Source organism: Penaeus vannamei, chromosome 8 (genome assembly GCF_042767895.1).
Source record: "Penaeus vannamei isolate JL-2024 chromosome 8, ASM4276789v1, whole genome shotgun sequence".
In the NCBI taxonomy this organism is placed as follows: Eukaryota; Metazoa; Arthropoda; class Malacostraca; order Decapoda; family Penaeidae; genus Penaeus; species Penaeus vannamei.
The window spans coordinates 6,892,795-6,910,294 of NC_091556.1; the positions used below are offsets into that span (position 1 = coordinate 6,892,795).

A 17,500-nucleotide genomic window follows, 5' to 3' on the forward strand; every position below is an offset into this window, starting at 1 on the left:
AGTATAATCTACAAGTAATATGATAATTTTCACTGCTTAAGATAAGATCGATACCAGATGACGATGAAGAAGAAAGAGAAGAAGAGGAAGAAGAAAATAAAAAGCAAGAGAAATAGAAAAAACAACATCAATAAACATAAAAACAAAAAACAATAACACCAACAAAAAAGAAAAAAAAAATGTACTTACCTTTGAGTGTTTCATACCTGTCCTTAGAGACCTTAACAGTAATTAACATAAATCCCAGGCTCGACCAGAGATAAGAGAAACAATGCAAGTCGTAGATAACACTTACTCATATCAGGAGAGGAGTGTCTTGGGAGAGCCTTCAGAAGCTCGAAAGAGAGATAGAGAGATGGACACCGATAAGACATGTTCTGTGCTTGTTTGTGGGTAAAGTGGCCTTCCTGATTGAATGTTTGTGGTAAAGTGGCCTTCTTGATTGTTTGTTTGTGGGTAAAGTGGTTTTCTTGATTGTTTGAGGTAAAGTGGCTTTCTTGACTAATTGTTTGTGGGTAAAGTGGCTTTCTTGGTTGATTGATTGTGGTAAAGTGGCCTTTTTGACTGATTGAATGTGTTAAAGTGGCCTTCTTGATTGACTGTTTGTGGGTAAAGTTGCTTTCTTGATTGACTGTTTGTGGGTAAAGTGGCCTTCTTGATTGTGCTGTTTGTGGGTAAAGTGGCTTTCTTGATTGACTGTTTGTGGGTAAAGTGGCTTTCTTGACTAATTGTTTGTAGGTAAAGTGGCCTTCTTGGTTGAATGTTTGAGGTAAAGTGGCCGTCTTGACTAATTGTTTGTGGGTAAAGTGGCTTTCTTGGTTGATTGATTGTGGTAAAGTGGCCTTTTTGACTGATTGAATGTGTTAAAGTGGCCTTCTTGATTGAATGATTGTGGTAAAGTGGCCTTCTTGATTGAATGATTGTAGTAAAGTGGCCTTCTTGATTGATTGATTGTGGTAAAGTGGCCTTCTTGATTGAATGATTGTAGTAAAGTGGCCTTCTTGATTGATTGATTGATTGTGGTAAAGTGGCCTTCTTGATTGAATGATTGTAGTAAAGTGGCTTTCTTGATTGATTGAATGTGTTAAAGTGGCCTTTTTGACTGATTGAATGTGTTAAAGTGGCCTTCGGTGTAATTATCAGTGTAACAGAACTGCTTGTTAGTACAGATAGATAGATGGTTTTGCAAATGGATGGATAGATATGCAGATAGATAAGTGGATATGTAAAATGACAAGTATATTGATAGACAGATGGAAAGAGAGACGGAGAAGATACAAGGATAAATAGCTTAGGTATTTCTCACCTGCTAGCTTATAATACTGATAATAAAACGGATTAAAATAAGTAAGTAAATTGACAGAAACAGACAGATGAGTAAAGACAGCTATATATATGCGATATTGTATGGTAAGTGTTTTTTTCACTGCATTTTTATAATGATTCTAATAATAGTGGTAGAAAAATAGGAAACGAAACTAAGGAAAAGTAATACTAATATAAGCAATGAATATAGGCAAAGAGGCTCGGAAGTTGCCAACTAGGATTTTCATCAACAAGGAAAAGGTAACCTATCTCAAGCTACCTTGGCTATATTCCATCATATTTACAAAACTGAGAAGACTGACAAAAAGGGACACATGAGTAAAGATAGCTAAAAGAAAGATAATCACAATGAAAAGTAAGAATAAAAGGAAAAGCCAGCAAACGTATTTTTTTATCATTGTTTATTGTTATCATTATCACTACCGTTGTTGTTGCGATTCGGATAAAACAAATGAAAAAGGTTATACCAGACCAGTGGTTACTAACCAGTATATCGCATTTTTTTATTTTTTTATTTTTTGTTTTATTTTATTTTTTTTTTTATTTTTTTATTTTTTGTAAATATATATTACTTGCCTTTGAAGGAACTACCTTTACAGTATCAAATACTACAAAGTGTAATAATAACAATAATAGTAATAATCATAATAATAATCATAATAATGGTAATGTATTTTTTCCATTAATTAGATTATATTGAGTACCATTATAGAGGGATTTACACCAGTATGTATTTTGTTAAATTACTAAATTACCATAATATCTGTATATGAGTGTGTATGTGTGTGTGTGTGTGTATGTGTGTGTGTATGTGTGTGTGTGTATGTGTGTGTGTGTGTGTGTGTGTGTGTGTGTGTATATGTGTGTGTGTGTGTGTATGTGTGTGTGTGAGTGTATGTGAGTGTGTGTGTGTATGTGTGTGTGTGTGTGTGTGTGTGTGTGTGTGTGTGTGTGTGTGTGTGTGTGTGTGTGTGTGTGTGTGTGTGTGTGTGTGTGTGTGTGTGTGTGTGTGTGTGTGTGTGTGTGTGTGTGTGTCTGTGTGTGCCTCACAATCTTGGAACGCTGTACTGTAAATAATAAATGGGAAAATGGAGAATAAAGATAGGGATAAAAAAGAAAAGGAAGAAAAAGTGAAGGGGGGGGGGGGAAGGGGAGGAAGAGGGAGGGTGGAGGGGGAGGGGGAGAGGGAGAGGGAGGGGGAGGGGGAGGGGCAGAGGGAGGGGGAGAGGGGAAGGGAGAGAGAGGGAGAGAGGGAGGGGGAGGGGGAGAGGGGAAGGGAGGGGGAGGGTGTAGTCTTTCTATAGGTTACCATGACCTTCTTATGGTGTTTTTACACATTACTACAAGAAAAACATTCAGGTGGTGTTGGAAATGTTTGACACTGGGTAAGTGGTAGTTTTTTTTTTTATTTGGTCTGTTCATTTATTTATTTATCCTGTTAAAATAATAACAATAACGCACAAATAATGATGATAATGATGCTTGTTATCGTTATCATTATCATCATTATCATTCTGTTCTTATCTTATCATTATTGCCATTATCATTATCATCACTGTTGTTTTATTATCATTACCATTATCGTTATTATTATTATCATTATTATGATTTTCACCATTCTTATAATTGTCATAATCATTAGTGTTATCATAATCATCATTATTGTTACTATTCTTATTAAAATCATTGTTATTGTTATAGTTATTGCTACTATCATCAATTTATTACTACCATGATCATTATTATCATCATTATAAATATTATTATTACTATCATTACTATTATCATTACAGTTATTATTTTCATTATCAATTTATCATTATAGTCATTATAATTATCATTATCAATATTACCATTGCTTTTATTATTACTATTATTATTATTATCACGATTGTTATTATAATCATTATTATCGTTATCTTAATAACAGTGATAATGATGACAATGATAATGATGACGATAAGACTTGTACATTAGTAATGACATCAATGATGATAACGATAATAATATAGAGAGATACTTATGAAAATTATAGTAACAATAACAATAGCTATGATAATGCTAATAGTATTGATGATATCAAAAATGATAATAATCATAACAGTTATAATAATAGTAATAATTATAATAACCAAAATGACAACAGCAATAATAATGATAATAATGATAATAAAAATATTGATACTACTACTACTAACAATAATAATGATAATAATGATAATGATGATAAAAATGATAATAATAATGATAATAATAATGGTACTGACAATAATGATAATAATAATGAGTATTATGATATTAATGATTATTATTATTTTTATTTTTATCACCATTATGATAATAATGATAACAATAGTAATAATAATAATAATAATATCACTGATGATTACAATAATAATTATGTTAATAATAATTATAATAATGTTAATAATAAAGACCAAAAACAGTGATAATAATAATAAGGATAACAGTGATGATTATGATGAAAATGATAATAAAATAATAATAATAATAATAATAATAATAATAATAATAACAATAACAATAATAATAATAACAACAATAATAATAGCAATGATGATGATGATGATAATAATAATAATGATAATAATAATAATAATAATAATAATAATAATAATAATGATAATAATAATAATAATAATAATGATAATAATAATAACAATTATAACAATAATAGTAATAATAAGAACAACAATAACAATAAGAACAATAGCAATGAAAAGAATAGGAAGAGTAATAATGATAACAACGGTAGTTATAAGGTTAATGATAATGAAAATGATAATGGCAATAAAGATGGAAATAGCAATGACAATAATAATAACGGTAATAACAGCAATGATAACAATAGTATCAATAGTGATAGTAATAATGATAATAACAACAACAATAATAATGATAATGATAAGAATGATAATGATAAGAATGATAATAACAACAATAATGATAATATCCATAACAATGACAATAATAAAGATGAATGATAATAATAATATCAAAAACAAAAATAATAATGTGCATAAAAGCAAGGCCAATAGTAATGACGAGAATGATGATAACAAGAAAAATATGGGCAAAAATAGTAATGTTAAATACAATAATAATAATGATAATAATAAATATGACAGATAATAATAATAATAATAAATCGAGATAATGATAACAGCATCAACCAAAGTTATATAATTCATTCGAGAATTCAAGAAATCATTAAATAGGTTAGAACAGAAAGACAAAAAAAAAAAAAAAAAAAAAAATGTTGGTAAAAAAGCGTTACACCTACCCGTACTTATTGATTAATGGCACTCCGCGAAAAAAATACATCTATAAACACAAATAAATTATAATAGAAAAAATAGTAATCATAATATTAAAGTACAGACCAGCACGCGAGGTAGCATAAAGTATTCCCCTTGGCCCTTGTCATGTCCCACTCCCCGACCTCTCACGGACGGCGGAGGACGTGGCTACAGGGAGGTCACACGGACGAGTTAAAATCACGTTCATAAAGTCTACAGTTCGGAGAGATTCTAAGGAACTCCAGCGGTGTTGTGTCCAAAGAGTATTGGGAGGTTCTAGAAGTCCAACGGGTGTTTTTGGTGTTCGAACTAGAACGTCTTCAGATACCGCTACTATCTTAGATGAAACACAACCTGCGTAAACTAGCGTCTTATAGGTTCTTAGAAGAAGTCTTACCTACCTATCAACTTCAACGTCTGTAAACATCTTTCAAGATACCCTACCGGTCTCACCTTTGATGGGAAAACACCTACAACTCATTAACGGAGATTCTACATGCTTTAACTAAATTCCTAGAAGATCTTTGACATCTTACAAGGTCCTACCTACACCAACCTCGACCTCAGCGTCTGCAAACATCCTCCAAGAGAACCTACCGACCCACGACAATCGTTTAAGAACCTCCTATCTCCTGACACCTAAACCTGCGACCTCCAGATAACCTCAAATCTCTAGAGTCCTAGATCTGCAGCATCTCACAAGGACCCTCCACTCCCGCCCGCCACGCCACGTCAACAACCTCAAAGAAGAAGAACGAAATGGTATCCAGGAAAGCTCTAACGTACCTCTACGCGCCAATTGCCATAACCATCATTTACCGCGTTGGACTCTCTGCTCCTTCGGTAATTACGCGCTGTAGTGGAGGGAATTATTTCATTGGCGGAGGCGCCGGGAACTACAGCAGGCTCTTCCAAGGGCAGACGCGAACCATTGCAGGAGGAGCCTCTACGTATAATAACACACTCTTACCAACGTGAGGAATTTGCCTTTGTTTCTGTTATATCGGTGTGTTCAAGGTTGTGATTCGTAGGTGTTATCGTTATTTTTTATGATCGTTATCTTAATCATTGTTATCATTAATGCATTTTCGTCCTTATAGCTATTATATTATTTTTGTATTTTTTATCTACCATTATCATTTTTTTAACTTAAATCTTAGTGTATCCGTTAAATTTTTATATAATTTGAACAAACTTCATCAGTTCACTTCAGCCAAAAATAAATAAATAAAAATAAAATAAATAATAAATAGATACAAAAATAAAAATCGCGATGGTATCACAAACATTCTTTAACACCACCTAATTTCACACACAAATTGACCTTTGGAATAATGATAATCATAATGTTACCGACAATAATGATAATGAGAATTATGATTAAGATGATGAAGATAACCATAGAAAGAATGATTCTTAATGATGATAATGATGATAACGATAACAATAATAACAGTAGTGATAATGATAATGTAAATAATGATTATAATATAATGATATAGTAATAGCAATGATGATAATAATAATGATAATAACATTAATAATGCTACTCCTACATATACTACTACTACTGCTAACAGTAATAATGATAATAATAATGTTAATTATGACATTAATGATAATAGCAATAACCATAATAATAGTAGTGGCAATAATTGTAGTAATAGTAGTAGAAGTAGTAGTAGTAATAGTATTAGAAGCAGTAGTAGTAATAGTAGTAGAAGTAGTAGTAGTAGTAATATTAATATTAATGTTAATAATAATAATGATGATGATGATGACGACATTAACAATACCAACAACAACAAAACAACAATAATAATCATTCGCCAAGACATGACCCTTCCGTCTCCCTTCCAACAGCTGTGTTAAACGGTGCGGTGGATGCATCGGCTTCAGCTGGGACACAATCACCCACACCTGTAAGATCTTCAGAGGAATATCGCTGGGAGGAAGGAGCAACGCCCCGCTCGAAGTACACACTTACGCACGGTTCCACGGGTTCTTCCTGGTGAACAAAGGCGGCCCGAAGGTGAACCGGACGTGGGAACAGGCCCGTGCAGCTTGCCGAGCCAATGGCGGGGAGCTCTCGGAATTCCACTCGCACGCACACAGCTCCCACGTCCTCCTGTGGCAAACCGCTTCCCAGATCAACAGTTTCATCGGCGTCTACCGCGAGGCAAACACCAATGCCTTCTACAGGATGCCTTTCGACGAGTTCTTCATGGAGGTTAGCGATCCACCGGTCGAGCATCGGTACATGATATTCGACGGCGGTCACAAAACTATTGGAGCTGATGAGGTGTTCACACTGCCTTCTCTCTGCTGGAAACCGTAGTCAGCTTGATGGGAGAGGGAAAGGAGAGAGAAGGGGAGGATGGAGAGTTAATGAGAGGAATGGAGAGCGAGGGAGAGGAATGGAGAGCGAGGGCGAGGAATGGAGAGTGAGTGAGAGGAATGGAGAGTTAATTAGAGGAATGGAGAGCGAGGGAGAGGAATGGAGAGCGAGGGAGCGGAATGGAGAGTGAGTGAGAGGAATGGAAAGCGAGGGAGAGGAATGGAGAGTTAATGAGAGGAATGGAGAGCGAGGGAGCGGAATGGAGAGCGAGGGAGAGGAATGGAGAGTGAGTGAGAGGAATGGAGAGTTAATGAGAGGAATGGAGAGTGAGTGAGAGGAATGGAGAGCGAGGGAGAGGAATGGAGAGTGAGTGAGAGGAATGGAGAGCGAGGGAGAGGAATGGAGAGTTAATGAGAGGAATGGAGAGTGAGGGAGAGGAATGGAGAGTGAGTGAGAGGAATGGAGAGCGAGGGAGAGGAATGGAGAGTTAATGAGAGGAATGGAGAGTGAGTGAGAGGAATGGAAAGCGAGGGAGAGGAATGGAGAGTGAGGGAGTGGGTGCAATGGAGAGAGAAAGAGTGGAAGAGGAGGGGAAATGGGAAAAAGGAGGAATGACAGGGAGAGAGAGGAGAGGAAGGACAGAGAAGGCCAAAGGAGGAGGGGATAATGAAGTCGAAAGGAGAGAGCGAGTAACAGCAAGAAGGAAAGGGATGGGGAGCAATTGTGAGGCTAAAGGAAGAGTGGATGGGAAGGGGAGGAAGCAAAATGTATAGGAAGAAAAGGGAGGAAGAGGCAACCAGAAAAGAGAATGGAGAAAAGCGATTAAAGGTAAAGCAAGAAGATGAAAGGATGAGCAAGAAATAAGGATAAGGAGAAATTGGGAAGGATGAAGGAAGAATGAGGGAGTGTGGAGGGAGGGGAAAAGCGTAGGAGGTATAGGAAAAAATGAAAAAATGAGAGCAAATTCAAGGTCAATGGAGAAGAAAGATACAAGAAGTAAAAAAATGGAGAATTTTTAGCTTTGATAGGTTTGTGGAAGGGAAGAAGCTCTAGGTGCAAAGTACATGTTATAATCGTTATGATTTCTGGCATATAGTTACGAGTGGCCATGGATCCCCGCCTTGAATAGTCATAATAGTCATGATTCGTGAGTAAGGGCTGGGTTATAGTCCAAAGGAATCATAAGAGCCAGTACAGCTACAGGAATTGCCAAAACTCCAGTTCCAGATTCCTTTTAAGGGCTTACTGCTTTTGGTATATAGGTAGTATACTCGACTAATAAAGACCAACACAGAGCATCACAGTAACTATGTGGTGACCTTCAGTGTCCATGAACCCTATGCTGATGATTTTTCTTTGCTGTCATTCAGTAAATCTAAAGGAAAACTGACTTTATCTGGGCGCTGATACACATTTCCAATCAACATACACTAAATCAATAACTGAAACAAGCATGATCATAGGGACAGAGACAAAGGGACAGAGGGTCACTGTTCAAGCACTATGATGCCTTGGTGTTAGTTCCTGGTAGTTTAGTGTACTAGTAAAATACCAGAGTTGGAGTTCCTTCGGCAATTTATCTTGAACTTCAAATTATGGAAACAGGGACTGATGGATCTAAACTGTTTGAGATCTTGCCCTACCCTTAATTTAAACTACATCAGGGATCAGAAAAGGGGAGACTCGTGTATGAGCAAGAGCTTGTTCTGAATACCACCTTTGCCCAGACCTGTGTCCTGGAGAAAACTCTACAGCAAATTGTAAAAGTGACACTGCAAAATAAGTGTGTGTGTGTGTGTGTGCACATTTATTATAAAGCATACATATGATGTATGATATATATTCGTACTCACTCCATACATTTAACAGCACATTGTGGACACTGTAGAATATGGAATGCACGGGTATATATCAATTACATACTTACGAATTATGTTATAAATATATATAATTGCATTACATTTAGGCCTATTGTATGTTCAAATTATACTCCCATCTATACGTACTTTATTCCTTTCTGTATAATTAGTGATCTCGTATCACGAATAATTATGTAATTTACTGAGAATTTGTTTCAAACTTTTGAACATGTATTCCTCCAGTGGATTTGTATTTGTGGTGTTTTGTAGTATCTGTCAGCGTCTCACGCAATGCATTGTGGGTCTCTGTTTTGAATGGAGCGAGCTGCGCCTCCTGCATTGTTTTACTTGGAAGATATTTTATTACGAAAATATGGTATGTACCGTGAGGTTTTATAACATCACTATTTTATGCAGTTACTGCGGAAGTAAGTGATTAATTGTTTAGGTTAATAAAATGTGGAATATAGAAGAAATGAAAAACTTATAGTGTAAGAAACGCGTTGACATTTGGATTTTCTTTTCATTAGTGATATTATAATTTCAAAGGCACATATTTGTCACACGGTGCTGTGAATTTTTAAAATTAGGCCTATGTTACATTAAAACAGAAAAGGGGAGTTTAATGTTAATAATGTATGTATTTTAGGTTGAATGGTGGGAGTTCTCTTCCCATGGTTCTGTAGCAGCGTCACTTGGGGAAACGCGACGGTGTAAGTTTATGAAATTATTTATTAGCATATTGTAGATAAGCACAACAAGGAAGGTCATGCAATCGTTTGTTTAACAAGTTGTTTACTAAATTTCCTGACTATGTCTTTATATCCATTGCCATGTTTTATGTGCATGCTACTGTCCAAAGTCATTGTGGAGCAACTCTGGGCAATATCAAGGTTACAGATGTTGACTTTGCTGATGATGTTGCTATTCTATCTGAGCCTTTGGAATCCTTAGTGGTGGCTCTTGATGTATTTAGTAATGATGCGAAGTCCTTGGGTCTAGAGGTCTCCTCGACCAAGACCAAGATCCAGGACTTTGGGGACTTGCTAGGAGAACCTGCTTGGATGGTACGTGCTTGCGGCGAGGACATTGAAGTCGCAGAGAATTTACATACCTTGGTAGTGTAGTTCGTAACTCTGGGCTGTCAGACCAGGAAGTCAGCAAATGAATTGGCCTGGCAGCAGGGGTCATGAACTCTCTCGACAGGAGTATTTGGAAATGCCGGTACCTGTGCAGAAGGACCAAGCTACGTGTCTTCAAGAGCCCTGATAATGCCAGTTTTGCTATACGGTAGCGAAACCTGGACATTATCCTGCACCTTGGAGTCACGTCTTGATGCCTTTTGTAATAGGTCCTTGCGCCGGATCATGGGGTACTGTTGGCGGGACCATGTGTCAAACCAACGGTTGCACCGTGAGACTGGCACAGGACCTATTATTTGCGCAATCCGTGATCGCCAACTCCTGGCTCGCTTCCCTCAGGATGATCCTGCCCACCAGGTTGTCTCTGTTCGAGACAGCCCTGGGTGGAGGCCTGTGGAGACGACCCAGGAAGTCGTGGCTTGGGCAGGTCGACCAAACCTGTCGTGAGGAGCTTGAGACGGACCGAGTTCCTGCCTGGCGGCTTGCCATGAGGGACCCTCGCAGGTACAAGCAAAGGCTGGATGCGGCAATGCGTCCTCGTCGACGTTAGCTCCATGATGATGATATTTATATGTACACATACATATGTATGTGTGTGTGTGTGTGTGCATGTATGCATAGACAGACCTGTGTGTGTATCCACACATATTTCTCCGTCTACCTGTCTTTCTCTATATGTACATCTATAGAGTTATCTGTCTATCTATATGTCCTTATGTCTGTACTCACCAGTCGATCAAAATAGTAATGATAACAATTATTATTTTCGATATTATTCTCATTTTTATTATTATTATTATTGGTCATCGTTATCATTGTTATTATGATGATATTGTCGATGGGGGTAATAATGGGATTGGAAATGATAAAGATGATGACAATAATGTTAATTGTATGAAGAATAACAATGATAATTAAATGAAGTATTTAAATGCGATAATAAACTGTGACGCGTGAAAAAATGGCAGTAATTACCCTATGCAGTTATAAGATCATCAGTACAAAACATGCACACAAACACCTGTACTTACAAGTGTATGTCATATGTATATATGTGTGTTTGTGCGTATGTATGTATGTATTGCATGTACGTAATCATATATGTATACACACGCATACACACACACACACACACACACACACATGTGTGTGTGTACACATATATACTCATATTTATTTATATATACAAATATGTATATGATTAATTATACACACACACGCACACGCACACGCACGCAAATACTCATCTCTCTCTCTCTCTCACACACACACACACAAGTGAATGTGGTATAAGTAGGAATATACGAGGATAGCTTAAGCACCTGTCGTGTCTGTCAGTCGGAACACTGGTGCGTATCATCCATTAACAGCAGGTGCAATAGTGGCTGTCAGTCAAACATTTACGTACAGGAGAGAAAGATAGAATTGATACACACACAGAGAGAGAGAGAGAGAGAGTCTATTAATAATTAAAGTGATCAATTCTAACTTTGTAACTTTTTGCGTTACTGTTTTGATCAATATCGTTATTTCGTCTGACTATACCTGTAAGAACTCTCTAGAAAATCTCTTATTCATAGCTTATGGACCTTTCCTTTTACACTATCCCCTTCTATACATCATATTTTCACACATTTCGTCTTTATCACCATCAACGGAGCATCATTAACACGTTAACACACCCATTTTTAACTTGATGTGTCGTAAAAACGTTTCTTTAAGAGTCAAATTTAGCGTTTTTATGGAGGGATAATTTCGACGCTATATCATGTACTCTTGTTCTTTAGTGCACACTTTTGGGAATATATTTTTTCTATGATGGATCCCTTGGTGGTAGCGGTGGTGTGTGTGTGGGTGGTGGGGGGGGGGTGGATTGGCGAATTCTGGCAGTGGTGAGGATGGTGGTGGTGATGATGATGGTGGTGGTGATGATGATGATGGTGGTGGTGATGTTGATGGTGGTGGTGGTGTTGATGGTGGTGGTGATGATGATAGTGGTGGTGATGATGTTGGTGGTGGTGGTGGTAATGATGGTGGTGTGTAAAAGACAATTGTGAAGTTCAAAATTGGACATAATGTGTCCGGTGATGATAGTCGTGGTGATGGTGATGATGGTGGTGGTGTTGGTAAATGTAGTGATGGTGCTGGTGTATTGTGAAGGACCATTAAGTCCAGTTCTGAAAATCTCCATTGCCTAGACAGTGGTATAGTTATTTTTTTTCCTTTTTATACTCCTCTCACATTTCACACAAACTCAAATCTCTTGCGTTTATGTCTTGAAATAAAAATGAATTCAGGATATGATGGATGAATGTAATGTCACGCAGATAAAACTAGAGAAATATGTGATCAAATGAACCACACGAAATAGGCACACGGGATTCGAAATGTAAACAGAAACATCTGTGGTTTGCTTTTTGTTTTTCCGTTATTTTACAGACAGCCCTAAAGTACCCAGTGTCCAGTCCACAGTCCAGTCCAGGCAGGCACTAGCGATTTCCCCGCTAGATGTATAAGATTTGAGCTATGATCTAGCGGAAAAAAATAAAATTGAAAGTCTAAATTTAGGCTTGAAAACGAAGTTTATTTCTTTTGTTTCTGTCGGTTTTTAAAGACAAATCTAGTGGTTTTGCGAACATTTCAATGGTAGTACTGATGACTAAACAGTAAAATTACTCTTGTCATGTTTGTCCTCTAAATTGTGTGCTTGTCTCCTGCCACAGAAAAATTTACATATAGGAAAAATTACCATAGAAAATAGATTGGTACACACAAAAGGTCTTAAACGTATGGCATGCTATTAATATTTACTGCATCAGTGACAATAACACCCTAGAGAAAATCAACAGCTTTATTTATTGAGAAATATAACAGTTATTCCATCTCAAAATAGTCCGTGCTGTGTTGCTTATCATCACAAACGTTTTCGTCGACATTACTTTCTTATCGATATCGTTTTATACCGATTTTAATTATTTAATTCGGTTTAATTATTACTAAAAATATACATCCCCGGTATGAGAAGTAGAATTAACAATGGCATAACAAAAGGTCCTTACGGGCTCAAATTTCACAATGCAGAATTCTATCACATCAACACTACAACACCGATTTCTATAACCCGTCACTGGTCAGGTCTCGAAGAATCAGAAATTAGGAGATTCATTCTCTTGACCTTATGGCAATCTTTAAAACATAAAAATATCACCAGCGATAAAAAAAACAAAGGGCAACTATGATAAAATGTAATTATCGATGTTCGCATTTTCATTATTCACTAATAACGTATTAAACATAATATTCAGTATTTTCATTTCATAATTCTATTTTCCATTCACTTCACTGACCTCCTGATAGACTGCCATCACTTCATCCGCCAAGAGGATAGCTGTCTCGTCTGCAATGTGATCCGTTGCGTAACTTATAGAGTAATTGCAACGACCCCTAAACGTGTGAACGAGAAAGAGGAGCATGTGGACGTATTTATGCACCATGGCGACAGATGCAGCGTCCGTCACCAGGACCTGGTCGTCTCCACGTCGTTCAGGCATCGGGAAGTGACCAATGTTGGTGATCCCGTAGTCATGGGCGACCGCGGGGGGGTTCTGGGCCCATTCCTTCCAGTGGTTTGGCTGGGCCATGAGGCGAGCCATCTTCTGCTCGAGAGGGAGTTCTGAAGTCAGGCCCTCTCGCAGCTCTCCGTTGATCTCTGTGGCATATTCCCAGAAATTCTTCGCGTGATTGTCAGTCACTTTCGAGATGTGGGAGCGAAGCACGGCATAGCCTCCCACCACATCACGGGGCGTCCGTTTCAGGTACCGTAACATGCTTACAGCATGATTACTAGCAATCTGGTATGACTGTTGGGATATACCAGACTTCTGCACCAGTCTGATTAAGGCAATGTTGATCACGGCACTGAAAGCACTGTTGATGGTGACTCCGTGTGATTTGCACTGCTTTTCGAATTTCCGTGTAACCTCAACGTCAACGATGCGTGAAAGATGTCTGGTTGCGGCTCGATCCACTGAGGGCCGTGGAAACGCTTGCAGTAATAAAGGAGTGGACGTCGGCATAGTCTGTTTGACGTAATCGTGACGCTCAGGGTCCTCTTTCAATTTCTTTATTATCCTTGATTCGATTTCCCCGAGTTCCTCCCTCTGAACGAACCGACTGGACACCTCATCACTAACATGGCGTCCGAGGATCACATCATTCAACAACTCCACCATCTGCTTCGCCACCAACGAGGCACTCAGGCCGTCACCTAACGCGTGGTGGCCGGTCACCATAATACTGTACTGATAAGGAAAGTCACCCTTGACCTCTGGGATTGCGCACGGAGCGTCCTTCCCCAGAGGGATCATTCTGAACTTCCAAGTGGCCCCGTCAGGAAACCCTCCTTCACACATTCGTTGGATCTCCTCCTCCGAGCTGGTTCCTTCGCTAAGCATCTGGAATTCACAGACGTAATTCTTGGTGAAGCTTCACTAATCCAGATCATATGCAAGTTTGTACCTAATAATCACTTGTATCAATCCTATTAAAATAACGAAAACAATTATAGGATATCCTGAGATGGAATGTACTTCTGCCTAAAGTATAATGCATCACCTATTCTTCCGTACCTTTGTTTTAGGTATCCATAAGAATAAGTATAATTACTGAATGAAAGAGTAATCAGTGCTGCTCACCCTACCTTAAAATCTACTTTAATCCCTTCTTGTTCACAAAACCACCAGACATTTTCACGAAGTCGGAGATCTACCCTCAGGGCAGGATTCTTCCTGAGGAAAATCAACAGTCTCATCACTAGAATTAAGTAATGGTTAAAACAAATAAATGTGCTAGGCATCAAGGGCAAGTAACATAACATTTAAATAACAGTCCAGTTGAATAAATGTACAATTACCTTCCAAGACAAGGATCCAAACCTGCCATTCTAGGTATGACCTAAATTGACCATTACTGAACCAATTTTACCGAACCCAACAAGGGTTGTTTACCCAACATTGCTCTGATTCTTTAAGAACTGCCAATTTACATAAACTGGAGTGATTATCATGTATATTTGTAAACTCTCCTCATTAGCATTTACTGGAATCGTTTCGAAACCATAGTATCTTATTCACTGGAGTTCTATAATAACATAATGCAGATATTTTTACAGCTATACTCTCCTTCACAAGGAGTATAATCTACTCGGCTAAACAACCTAACACGACTATCTAACTGGGAATTCCACATTAACTTATAGTAGAATAATAATGACAAAGTTGTATGAACAATTCTCGTAAATATCAATCCAACTTTACTCTTGTGTGTAGTAAAAAAACATTTACACAAATAACACTAACATATCTGATGAATATCCAAAGTGACACAGCGTTCAACATCTCTCAAAAGCTTTTGAAAACAAAGATCGAATTCAAATACTCACGATGATCACAATTTACAAGGAAGACAGGTAAAAACGAAGATGGCATTCAAACTTTCATGTCAAGCACCACTTAAGAGAAGGGACTCACCTCTGCAAGTGGAAAAGAGCCCTTTCGACGTCCTCTGTCTTGAGGGGGCTCGCGCTATTGAGTCTCATGTGGTATAACCCCATTCTGGTGCCGTGCTTGTGGACGAGGTGGAAACTGAGCGATTCCCTGTCGACCGGCCAGAGCCACTTCACGTTCCCGCTGCTCTGGGCTCTGTTGGGGAACGTAAAGTCTATTGCAGATAATGGAGTCTTCAAACTATAATATCATAATGGGAAAGCCATATACGTATCTACTGTATATCCCTTTAAACCAAATCTTTTTAAAAGTACTCGATATTAAACCTCAGGGGACCTTCCATGGGGATTCAACGAACGGAGAGAGGATGAAAAGAGGACAAAGGGGGCAGACGAAGAGCCATTCTTACTAATGTGTTCATTATCACTGTAACTGATACAAATGTATGTACCACTAATGGCTAAATAAATTATTTGAATCTGAGGCCTGGGATTCGAAGAAAGGCAGGAATTAATAGGGTCAAAAGGGTGACAGTAAACAGCTGATACGAAGCAAAACATGAGGAATGTGCCGTGGGTGTAGACTCGTGGAGGCCCACACCTATCCCTGTTGTGTTTATAATTCCAATATCACGAGGAGGGAAGGAGTGCGTGGCTACCCTACTGTATACTGCTCACTCTCTTAAAATAGATTTTATAGTGATATTCATACAGTTCGTTTGTTTACACATACAGCATTAAGTACTGTTTATTATTTGTATTTACATATATACATGTGTATATGTAAATACACATGTACAAAAATATTATATGTATATATGTATGTATGTATGTATATATATATATATATATATATATATATATATGTGTGTGTGTGTGTGTGTGTGTGTGTGTGTGTGTGTGTGTGTGTGTGTGTGTGTGTATTCATATACATTTATATATGTATATGTGCGCGCGCGCGTATGTGTGTGTTTGTGTGTGCACAAATGTGTATAATACACACACACACACACACACACACACACACACACACACACACACACACACACACACACACACACACACACACACACACACACACACAATCTTACCGTATATGGTATACTCGCCGCCTCGGCTTCTCCCCCAAGACGCCCCTGTCCCCGAGGTCGAGGCGGAGCGCAGACGCCCGCAGGAGAGGCGCCCGCAGCCACAGACCCATTGCTGACGGTGATGCCTTCGGAGGATTCACGGGCGGGAGGCGGTGTCTCCTGGGAATAAATGAGGCGGTGTTGCTACGGCCTATTGTGGTTCGAATGGTATGGAGGCTGTTGTGAGTAGTTCAGTGTGTGATGATGATGGTGATGATAATGGTGGTGTTGGTGGTAGTGATGATGGGGATGGGGATGATGATGATGATGATGATGATGGTGATGATGTAAGTGATGATTTCACTCGCAGGGAAGTGGTGTCTCCTGGGAATGAGTTTGTTTTCTTACAGTTAAAGTCAAAATTAAATAGATTTAAAGAAAAAGTTGTTATTTTCCTATACTCAAATACTGTGGAATATGTGGAATGTGTTCTATTTCATTGAAAAAAATTGAAATGGCGATAATGATAGTGATGAGGGTTATGGCGAAGATACGGGTAAGGATCAAGGTACTGATGATAATGAAAAGGACAAGGATGATGATGATGATGATAAAGTTCATGATGACGTTGATAGTGATGGTGTTGATGTTAATATTGATGCTGATGGTGATCATTGATAAAGAAAATGATGACAATAAGGAAGATGACGACGGTGGCAATGATAATAATAAAGATAAAAAAACATAATGATAATGATACTGATGATAATACCCAAACTATTCAATCCATAACACAGGAAACATACATACGTACATGCAAAACACAACATACGGTAAATTTGGAAAAAAATAAAAAATAAAATATGTCACCAACACTTATCGGGACGAAACAGGATTTGTTCGATTTCACATGTTTTGGTTCGGTTGATTCTGGTGTTCGTT

The 17,500-nt window shown here is 37.9% G+C and overlaps 2 protein-coding genes across 2 annotated transcripts in view; one reads left to right on the forward strand and one right to left on the reverse strand.

Moving 5' to 3' along the window:
* Window positions 1–12,822: 12,822 nt before the first annotated feature.
* LOC113820844 (uncharacterized) overlaps window positions 12,823–17,500 on the reverse strand; it is a 6,172-nt gene continuing 1,494 nt past the window's right edge. The window contains exons 2-5 of the mRNA XM_070124232.1: window positions 16,580–16,738; window positions 15,514–15,684; window positions 14,685–14,772; window positions 12,823–14,439 (exon numbers count right to left, since the gene is read on the reverse strand). Coding sequence (XP_069980333.1) covers window positions 13,309–14,439; window positions 14,685–14,772; window positions 15,514–15,684; window positions 16,580–16,689 — 1,500 coding nt within the window. The 5' untranslated portion in view covers window positions 16,690–16,738 and the 3' untranslated portion in view covers window positions 12,823–13,308. The remainder of the gene's footprint in view (window positions 14,440–14,684; window positions 14,773–15,513; window positions 15,685–16,579; window positions 16,739–17,500) is intronic.
* Window positions 16,789–17,236, forward strand: LOC138862287 (secreted acidic protein 1A-like). Its single transcript, XM_070123996.1, has 2 exons — window positions 16,789–16,952; window positions 17,089–17,236. The coding sequence occupies exons 1-2, from the start codon at window positions 16,789–16,791 to the stop codon at window positions 17,234–17,236; spliced, it is 312 nt and encodes a 103-aa protein (XP_069980097.1).

Excerpts from the sequence above, each read along its gene's own strand:
- LOC138862287 (XM_070123996.1), top strand. The coding sequence starts at position 16,789 with ATGGAGGCTGTTGTGAGTAGTTCAGTGTGTGATGATGATGGTGATGAT. Across the intron at positions 16,953-17,088 it reads GTGGTGTCTCCTGGGAATGA|TGATGAGGGTTATGGCGAAG; the intron begins GTTTGTTTTCTT and ends CGATAATGATAG.